General features: G+C 37.3%; 1 protein-coding gene across 2 annotated transcripts; it reads left to right on the top strand.

Moving 5' to 3' along the window:
- Positions 1–557: 557 nt before the first annotated feature.
- f3a (coagulation factor IIIa) lies at positions 558–9,227 on the top strand. Of its 2 annotated transcripts, none has more exons than XM_041967767.1 (6): positions 558–736; positions 1,912–2,023; positions 2,449–2,642; positions 5,266–5,447; positions 6,123–6,357; positions 6,397–6,901. In XM_041967767.1, exons 1-5 carry the CDS (start codon positions 682–684, stop codon positions 6,336–6,338), a joined length of 759 nt encoding a protein of 252 aa, XP_041823701.1. In that variant the 5' UTR covers positions 558–681; the 3' UTR covers positions 6,339–6,357; positions 6,397–6,901. The 2 variants fall into 2 exon arrangements, with proteins under 2 accessions (XP_041823701.1, XP_041823700.1); XM_041967766.1 differs by lacking the exon at positions 6,397–6,901 and adding an exon at positions 8,489–9,227 and having other exon boundaries at positions 559–736; positions 6,123–6,288.
- Positions 9,228–10,971: the final 1,744 nt, after the last annotated feature.

The raw sequence follows: 10,971 nt of genomic DNA, 5'->3' as shown, positions 1-10,971 counted from the left end.
AATAAGTGCTTGATTTAAAAAAGAGTAAATTTAAAAAAGAATAAAAGTTTTATTTTACACGCGCCAACTTTTTGTCAGTCTGTACCCGTGCCTTGTCCCCCCATAAATATTTTTCTAGACCCGCCTCTGCGTGCAGACGAGCGCATGTGTAAATAAATTACTAGAGCGATAAAATACAGTACATGACACTGAATAAGGGACCACTTTAGGTTTGTTTTTGTTTTAGAATTTTTCTGTGGAATATGAAGGCAGTTGTGAGAGGAAACCAAACCAGATGTAAAGAGTCTCCCTGCCAATCCAGAAAATCTTTATATCAGCGACGTTATTGTTGTTGTTGTTGTTGTTATTGTTGAGGTAGCCCTCTTTTCTCTGTTAAACCGTGATATATTACATCATGGAGCGGTTTTGAGCGCGCTGGAATAGTTGAGATGAAAGAGAAGAGTCAGAATCCCTTGAATGATCTCAGCGTGACGGAACGCTGTCCGGTGACGCCACAGCCGGACGCTCCTTATTAGGTCTGCCTGCAACAAATTGCATCGCTATAATAACCAGAGGTGGTTTGTAGTGAAATACTTTGTAGTCAGACGCTCCACGCGGGGTAACAGTAGCTGAGGCTGAGCTGCACAGATTCTTTATTTTCTACTTGGATTATATTTCCGTGGCTGCCGCTAATTTGACAGGATGAAACTACCAGTTTGTCTCTTCATCGTGTTTCTCTGCACGCGCTGTGTCTCCGGTGAGTCCATCAGACCGTCCTATTAGGCTCTGCAAACATAGGATTGTTAAATTAGATCCATTTTTATCCATTTTTGATTAATGTGTAGGAGAGCACGCACAGGGTGTGATCAATTAAACGTGTCTTTGAAAAGATCTGGCTAAAATAAATACAAATCAATATTTAGTGTTTCTCTTTTTATTCTAACGTTCCTAATTATTATTTTGCCATTAGGTGACAGAGATATAAGGGTGTAATTTCAGAGGGAGAATCGTTTTAAGTAAAGAGAAAAAGCGGATTTACTGGAAAATGAAGGTGTCCGTGAACAGGTCACAGGATTTTCTCCCTGAGGACTGAGGACGGGGTCCAAGTCCGGAGGGAAATCGTTTTCTTTCCAGTGGCGTCATTCTGTCTGTTTGGTTAGAAAGAGGCATCTGAAACGGTTTTATGGACAAATTTGAACCATTTTTTAATCAGAAAGCCAAACCTGAAAACGACCTGCGCGCGACATTGTTCTGCTTTAATATCAGTCTTTTCTTTCATTGTCCTACAAAAAATAAAAATAAATAAATAAAAAAAATGATAAAAAAAATCAGCACCATCTGCAGCTTAGAGGCTGCACGGGAGTTTATTTCCACACAGTAATGACATAAGCGTGGTTTAAGGTCTTTTTTCTGAGTTTTGTAAAATTAGATAAATTATGTGTTTATTGTGAGTAAAGATAAACCTGCACGTCCCACATTTTGTCCAGTCCTGTTCACACAGATTATCCTCCACTTCATCCGTGACTTACTGTTTGTCACAATTTCTGTTTTTAGTCACTGTGGGACTAAATTTATGATTCATCCTGATTTCCATTTGCTCTGATTGCAGTGTCTGTTCAGCAGCTTACATCTCACAATCTTCTCCAAAAAAAAAAGAAAAAAAAGTCTACTATCAGAACAGGATTTTGTCTTGTGCATTGAGGGAAACTAAATCAAACAGGTGTGGTTGTGACAGAACAGTATGTCCTGTGAAAACTATGCAGAAAAATTTTTTTATCAACGATTTTTGATTAGACACACCTCCTCTGTTGTGCCAGTTTCAGCTCAGGTTTTGACCAACAGTCCTGGAATGTGTCACTATATACTGTTAAATCATTTTCACTATTTTATGGTTCTGAATACTTGATTTGACCAAACTCTCTCTATACGCAGGCTCCTTTCCCAAAGCAGAGAATGTCACTTGGAAGTCTATCAACTTTAAAACTTTCCTTACCTGGCAACCCAAGCCGTCAGCTGATTACTCCCACACAGTGGAGTACTCGGTGTAAGTACAGTCCATAATCTGACTTGTTAACCCCTTTAAGAGGTGGTATTGCCATGCAGTTGGAATATTTTACATTTAGGCTAAAATCTGTCCCTGTTTAATGAGCTTACTGATGAGAATCCATTTCTTTAAATAGTGCTTTCATGCAGAAAGTTAAAAATCCAGCATAACTACCAACAGTATTCAGATACATGCTCCAATTTCCTGATTTTTTTCATAGTTGGAACATCTTGCAGTTGCTTTGTTTCCATATTAAACTGTCTGTTTCCATTTTCTTATCTTAAATGATATAATTTAGTCTTCTTATCTATTATATTGTGTCTGTGCATAACTGAATGGTTGTTTGGTGAGTTAGACTGTAGCCTCCATCTGACCTCCATCAGCCATCCATTGGGAGTGTCTAACTTTGTGTCAAACTCTTGCAGACTTGGAGCGAACAGGCAAAGGATTTATCATTGTATCCGCACCGACAGCACACAATGTGATCTGTCCACGTCTTTGAGTGACCTGCAGGCTTGCTACACAGCTGATGTCCTGTCGGAGCCCCCGCTGGGGGTCACGTCTGACCTCACGGAGTTCCCTCATACCAGATCACCACAGTTCTGTCCCTACAAAGACAGTAAGTTCCTCTGGTACTATGAGCTGTGTATCCCGAATCAACATGAATTGATATAGCATCAGTCCAGCACAATCATACAGACATACATGAAGTTCAGATTCATGCTCTGGTACATCCGTGTTGGAGAAGAGCTGGCACATGTTTAGCTCACGTATGTATTTACACATTATTCCAGGGAGGTTTGGTGGTTTTTAACCCTTTTAAGTGCTTCTGCCTTTTCCCTTCTTTCTTTTTATTTATTTTATTTAATAACATTAATAGGTTTATTTTTATATTATTTATTTATCATTACCAATTTATTGAAAATTTTATTGTAATTTATTTGTTTTTTTCTTTATTTTTCTTTACTGTATTTATTTTGTTTTAACATAATTGTTAATAAATTTAGAAAATATTTCCTTTTTCTGTTTCTCCCAGCATTATGATGAGTGAGTGAAAGTAATTTGTGACCTTTTGAAACAGGGTAAAATGGTGAAGAGAAAAAAAGAAGTCCAAAAGGGCAAAAACATGAAGCAATCAAATGACAAAATAGAAAACCAAAATTATGAGGATTAAATTATGGTAAATCATAATCTACGTTGTTTGCGGTAACCCCCAATGACCCACTTCCTGTTTTATGTTATGTGTTTAGCGTGCTTACAGCAGCTGGATGTAGAGTTCTCCAGTAAAGTGTTGGATTTAAGAAATGAAAAATGTAGGAGCAGTGACTGTCAGGTTTCTAATTCTGGCCGAGGTAATTGAGACTAAAGTAAACAGGAAACAAGCTGGTCTTGTTCTTTTCCTTCTCTGATCTGAGGAAGACTCGTCTACTTCAGACTGTGAAGGAACATGAAGGCCCAAATACAACATCTGCATCGTCATGGTTTTCTTTGGTAATAGAAGCAAGATGTGATCTGGTCACTATCTGTGGATCTGAGTGATCAGGAGGAAACATACTGGGTCAATAAGTCAGAGATGTGTGTCAGCGCTATTTAAGGCTTTGTAGGTAAACAGGAAGATTTCAAAATGAATATGAAATCTAACAGGAAGCCAAGAAAGGGAAGTAAGGACAGGGGTTTTGAATGAGTTATGAATGAACTAAGGTTGACGGACAAAGCTCTGACTGATACCTGAGTGCAAAAAGGGGAGAGAATAGACAAAAGCACTGGTGACTTTTTGTAAGTCAGCACCTGATTTCAGCTGTTAAAACAAGACTAAACTAGATGCTTGATCTGAGCCTTAAAATCAGATTTTTTCATTCATTGTACCGTAGTCCATTACGGGTCGCGGGTAAGCTGGAGTCTATCCCAGCATTAACAGGTGAGAGGCAGGGTGCACCTGAACAGGTCACCAATCCATCGCAGGGCCAACACATAGGGACAAACAACCATTCACACACATTCCAAGGGAGAATTTAGAGTCATCAATTAACCTAACATACATGTCTTTGGATGGTGGGAGGAAGCTGGAGTACCTGGAGAGAACCCACGCATACACGGGGAGAACATGCAAACTTCACACAGAAAGGCCACTACCCTCAAGGTTCAAACCTCCCCGCAGCCAAGCCGAGATTCAAACCAGCGACCTTGCTGTGAGGCTGCGGTGCTAACCACCACACCACCGTGCAGCCCATTCTGATTTTTTAAATTGAATTTAAGGAAATTTTGTTCCATCAAGAATCTAAAGAAACACTGCTGCATGTTGGCAGATTTTCCTCAGTAAGGCATCCTCTAATAATGGCTAATTCAGCATCCATCTTACATCCTATCTCTTCTCTGAGATCTCTCCAGCCAGTAAAAGTCAGCCCAATGTTGACTCTTGTCTTATCTCTTGCTGTGTCCCTTTCTCCCCTTTTTCCCCTCCTTTCATCCAATAATATCCTCTGGGGTTACAGGAATTTATAAAATAAATGTCACTTTGCCATCAAAATGACTCAGAAACACATAGTTTTAAGTTCAGAAAGTTGTATTGTACTACTTTAATGTCAGAAAGACAAGCTGTGAACGTTGTAAAGCTGCTGGGATGTGTGGGTTTATCCACATGTACAACTCGGTGTCATCAGCATAAAAATGGTTATTTACATTATGGTTCTTACTAAGCTGATGAAGAAGTTTCATATAAGTATAGAACAGAAGGAGATTAAGGACTGAGCCCTGTGGTACACCTCAACAGAGCCACTGTGGATGTAAAATTATTCAGTGACTAAAGTTCTGTTACAAGGATATGAGCATAATAAGCTAAGATTGGAATTCTTAATTCCAAACCAAGACTTCAAATATTGGAGGAGGATGTTATCAGCGACAGTATTAAAAGCAGCACTTAAATTAAGAGAAGCTAAATCAAACATTTTTCTCTACCTGCTCTCAGCAATAGGTTATTGGTCACCTTAACAAATAATCTAAAACTTGACTAAAAGCTGTGTAAAAATAATTTTTTTCCATAAATTATATCAGCTGTGATTGGTGTGTAGTTTATTAGAGATGTGGGGTCCAAATTGGATTAAAATTCATTTGGGTTTTCACCTCCTAATCTTTATTAGACAGATCACAAATTTTTGGATTACACTTCATATTTGAATACATGAACAAAAAGCTCTTTTTCTACCAGCAAACAGAATAAAACTCCCCCTTTCTTTCCTCCGCAGCTGATATCGGCAAACCTGAGTTCAAGCTGGAGATGAGTGAAGACAAAACTAAAACCATCCTGCATGTGACTGACCCTCTCACAGCTGTGTTTAAAGATGGCCGCCAGCTGAGTATCAGGGATATCTTCTCTGACCAGCTACAATATAAAGTCACATATCGGAAGAACCAGAGCTCAGGAAAAGTAAGTAACAGTAAATATTACAATAGAAAATATGAATTTATATCCAACTGTGATGGATTTTGAGTAATTTGCTGGTTGGGAAGGTGAATTGTTTTCCTTTAATACCATGATGTAAGGATCTGGCCTCTTTTATATGAAGAAACCCCATATATTAACTATAAGGATAATGTTTTTTTTTGGTACACACCCCCTTAAAATAATTTTTTATAAGTTTATAGTTTTTTTTATATTTTTTAAAGTTTTATAAATTTATATTTTTTATAATAAGCATGAATGCCAGTTTCAAGTTATAAAAACACAAAGAAAACAAAAGGAAAATAAAAGTTAGCAGGAGATCAGATTTTGGCAAAATATTGGTATATTAGTTAGTAGATGTTACACCCAACTGTTCTAAAAATATGCATGAGCTCCTTCAGTTTAATCTAAATCTGACTCAAAGTGCATCCACGCAGTCCAAAGACACTTTATAAAGTTCAGGTCAGTATTACAACTAGGAGGGTGTAGATTTCAACATTTCAACAAAAATCTTTGCCGAACATAACAAAAGGTAAACGTGATATCAGCTACACATAAACCTGCCACTCCCTCCCCAACACGCAACCGTAGCATTTCCTACATCCACCTCAAATTCTCTGAACAAGGAAACTTCATGTTTTTATTTTGCATTGTTCTTAGAAATCCCTCAACTCCAAGACGAGTGTCATAGAAATGACTGGTCTGGACCAAGGAGAGAGCTACTGCTTCAACATCCAGGCCTACATCCCCAGCCGCAGCATCGACAAGCAGCTGGGGGAGATCAGCACCACCAAGTGCTCCGATAGCGATAAGTCCATCTTGCAAGGTGAGATTTCTGACTGTCCTTCCTATATTACTGGAACTTTGCTTGTTTGACACTCTTCATGCTTGGAAAGTTCAAAGTAAGACGTCTCAGTTGTATTATCAGAAATGTGTTCCAAATTTATATTTATTTGGCATGATTTAGCCATCCGTATGTAAAAACATAAATGTTCTTAAATTCTTAGAAATTCTGCAACGCCAACAGCTTTTTTAAAATTCTCCTAAAAGCCTTTAAATCACAGACTTACAGGTCAGTAGAGTGACAGGTTTAACAGAACAACAGGAAGTTGCTTCTCAAATCAACTCTTGCTTGAAGCAGAAGAAAAGAAAGATTTATTGGCAGAAATATGAGCCAACACGTCCTGTCAAATAAACACATCAGTAAATTCATTCCAGATGAAAAACAACAGTTTTTCTAACAACAGATAAAAGACATGTTGTGATTAAAGATTTTTACAGGCTCATTTTCCACATTTGCACAGCAGAACTGATCATGACAGGAGTAAAGTCTTAAAGTTTCCACCTTGTCTGAAGTAGTGATTTCCTCCATATGTTAGGTCATAAATTCTCAGGCTCAAAGATCAGTAAGGATCCAGCCTGTCATTTTCAGACTGCTTCCTGTGCTCACACATAACAGTCGTTCATTAAATTAATCAGATTTTTCATAGAAATACAACAGCACCTTCACGAGGAAGCAGTCATATGCTGCTAACGGAGATAATTAGAAGGTACTTAAATCGTAATTAAGGCTTCAAAGCAAAGGAAGTGAATGCATATGCACACAGCACATAGCTGAAATTCCTCAAGGAGTCTGAATCAGGCTAAACTTTCTGCTGACTGAGTCTCTTTTCTGTGTTATCAGTTAGGATAACTGCAGATAACTGAAACTGCAGACAGTGGAAATTAAAACAAACTAGAAAAAAATTAAAGAAATTTAGAGATTATACAGTGGGTTATACAAAAAAGAAGTCAATGGGATACATCATCATCATCACTTTCAATGTATATATGGGAGAAAAGTGATTTATTAGGAAGAAAAAGAAAAGGAAAAACTTCTTATCTGAAATGTAAATGGCAAGTTAAAGAGTTTTCAGGCCTGATTTAACCCTTTAATGCCGTATGGATCAAATTGATAGTTTCTGAGACCTTTTGCATCACTTTATTGTAAAAACGTTGCCTAAAACCCAGTTTGACACAATCTGATTGTCTTCTGCCCCCTGGTGGGCACCTTTTGCACTACAATAATTTTGGACTATAACACAATAATAATAATAATAATAATAATAATTTATTTTTTCATTTTGTTAAAAGGTTAAATAAAGACTTCAGATAAAAAAATAGAGTTTTCTCCCCATTTTTTCTTGGGTCAGGCTCAGGCTTTACATGGTTAAGAACTAAGGTTTGGATCAGACTTCAGGTTTCCTAGTAGTTTGTTCCAGATGTCAGGAGCAGAAAAAATAAATTCTGCTTGTATAACAGCAATTCACAATAAATCTGAAGTCACTTTTACAAACACAGTCCAGTTCATTGTAGTCCAGTTATAATCCAGTTAAAACAAATCCATCATGTGATCCACATCAGTCCAGTTTATAACTGTGTTCATATAAACCAGTTCATAACAATAATTACCTAGCTAAGGTAACCAACATCAGATATTCTTTGTGTTGGTTCTTCATTAAAATCCATCTAAATCTGGAGTTTTATGACTGAAAAATGTTTTTTTGATTGATTAAACAACACAGTGAACACACATTCGCAATGAAACAGTTTCTTACATCTCTGACACAAATGAAGACGGTCAGAAAAACCACGAGTTCTCCAAACCCTCATGTCCTCCAGCAAACAGAACCAAACTCCTCACTGCAGCCCTGCAGCCACAGACCTTCTTTAAACCTCCATCACAACCAGAACCAGGAAGGAAAACCTCCATCAGAACCAGAAACAAGAAGGAAAACCTCCATCAGAACCAGAAACAAGAAGGACAGAAAAGAGGCAGCATAGCAGCAGAACTAAACAGATGGATCGGGGTTTCAGAGCCAAAACTATAAGACTCATCTAAAAGTAAAGTTTAAGGGTTGATCTGAAGCTAGAGGGGGTCTGCTTCCTTAGGCCAAACTGGGGGCTGGTTCCACAGAGGGGGGTCTGATAACTGAAGGTTCTGCCTCCTGAATCCCATAATAATGTCAAATTTCTTGTCTCCACAGAGCTTTCGCTTGGCGTTATTGTCTCTGGGTTCTTCCTCGCCTTGCTGCTGGTTGGGATCGTCATCGCCGTGGTGGTGGTCTGCTGTAAACGACAGAAAAGGGTTTTGAAAAGTGAAAAAGAAGGAATGCCGCTGCAGGGTGTTTGAGGCGTTGCTGTGGCAACCAGATTCAGGGCCTGTTGGGAGAGCAGAGTTGGACGTTCCATGTCAAACACTGGAATGATTTTAGTTTCTGTGAAACTGCCGGTGAACATGTCAGACATATTTTAGTGTTTTTGTAGAAACATCAAACTGCAGATAAGAGACTTTAGGAAAAACACTGTAACACTCCTGTTTGGTTGGCATTTTAGAGCTTAAGTAATAATATATTAAGCAGTAAAATCTGTTTACTGTCTGCTTTATTTGGTGAGAGGTACTTCTGATTACTGCAGATAAACCACTGATTGTATTTATTTTTTCTTGTTTAGCTTGTTGTTTTTTACTTGACTAGCTGGTATAATGAGGGATTTTCTGGTAAAAGCATCACTTAATCAATGCATTGCAAACATCTTTGTAATTAAGGCTTAATTTATTTAATTTAGGAGAATCTAAGCTAATTCTTTGTGATGCTACTCCACTTGTTTTATATTTTGGATTGTTGTGGAGGATCAGAGTGTCATTTTTTTCATTTAGAATAGTTTCCGTTTGTTAATATTGTTTAACAATTATTTTTTATAATAAAAGTAGATGTTAACAAATCATATCAGTGTTGAAATGGTTATTAGCGCTACACTGTTAGCATCATTACTTAAAGAGAAAGGATTTGGACATTTCACAAATGGGAAAAAAGAAGTCGTCACATTTAAGGTTAAAATATGTGTTTAAATGCTCCTCTAACAGGATTATTCCATTCTGGTTGGACACTTTGTCCCAAACCATGTGTAACACACACTCACACCTTGAATCTGTACATATCTTACATAAGTAGATGTGAATCTACAGCGTTACTCAGAGCTTTAAGTTATAAGAAAGCTACTAATGTCTGTTTCACTCTATAGTAGCTAAACATGTCTTTGTTGATAGGTAGTTAGATAGCGGGTAAAGAAATTATTCAGATCCCCTTAAATTTTCACTATTAATTTACAGCCATTTGCTCAAATCATTAGATTTTTCCCTCATTACGTACACACAGCACAGCATTTCACCAGAAAAATTGAATTTTAGACATGTTTGCCATTTAAGTAAGAAAAATTTTGGAAGATATGTTTTTAATATATTTTATAAAAAATATATATCAGTTATTAAATTATATTTAATAATTGTTAAGTATATTTATTTAAAAACTAAATGAACACTATCACATGGTCAGAAGTATTCAGACCCTTTGCTCAGTATTGAGTAGAAGCACCTGCAGAGCAAATACACCCTCGAGTCTTCGTGGGGATGATGTATGATGCAGCAAGCGTTTCACACCTGGATTTGCCTCTCCAGTTCCATCAGGTTGGATGGTGAGCGTTGATGGACGTCATTTTCAGGTCTTTCCAGAGATGGGTTCAGGTCTCTGACTGGGCCATTCAAGAACAGAGTAGTTCCTTTGTCTTTAGGCTGGCTGGCACCAACATAAAGGGGTTCAGGAAATCATGAAGTCTATCTATCTATAAAAGTTGGTGCTACACTGAGATATCATAAATGTAGGATATTAATGTAGGATATTTAAGAGGACTGTTACACAAGCATTGAACAAGAAAAAAGATGGTTAATCACCTTAGAGAACAGAATGATCTGCAATAAATTAGTAAACATTAATCAACTGTACACATCCATTCAAAAGAAGGTTGAATTAAGGTTGAATTAATTAAGCATCTCACATGTCGTTATGTTTGTGGAGATGAGATGCATGACAGGTTAAAGTTAGGAAATAAGGGTTGTGGTCGGACATGGTCAGGAAGGGGACAAACGTCCTGGTCGTTACCATGGAGGCTAAACCAAAGCAAACACAGACTCAGAAAGATTTTTATCAGGATTCATTTTCATGATTTCTTTTGATTTCAGTTTTTTAATGCAGAGTAAGATCACTGTAGTGTTATCATACAATAAAAACCACCAACATAGTAAAGTTTCCATCTTTAAGTTTCCAAAAAAACAAAAACTTAGTATAAAGTACATCAGAATGACGCAAACGTAATAGTACATGTCTCAGGGAGAGGTTCTCATCTGCATGTTCATCTATCATAAACGTTGATTATTAATCTTTTCCATCCCTCCACCTGAGAAACAACTATTACATTTAAAACAAACTCAAACTGGAAATTAGTAAAGTTCTTCAGAAATGAAATAGTAAATAAGTGCTGTTTCATGTTTATTTTCTTTACGTTGGTCAAGCAGCAGAAAAGACATTAAAAGATGTTAATCATTCAGGGCGTTTAGCTCATGGACAGAAGACGATGAAGCTAGAGCTAAACGTGCTCTTTCTTCGTGACTTTAGTAAAGCTAGAAGAATAAAAT

The sequence above is a fragment of the Melanotaenia boesemani genome, chromosome 18, assembly GCF_017639745.1.
Source record: "Melanotaenia boesemani isolate fMelBoe1 chromosome 18, fMelBoe1.pri, whole genome shotgun sequence".
Lineage (NCBI taxonomy): Eukaryota > Metazoa > Chordata > Actinopteri > Atheriniformes > Melanotaeniidae > Melanotaenia > Melanotaenia boesemani.
This window is presented reverse-complemented; position numbering and strand designations above follow the sequence as displayed.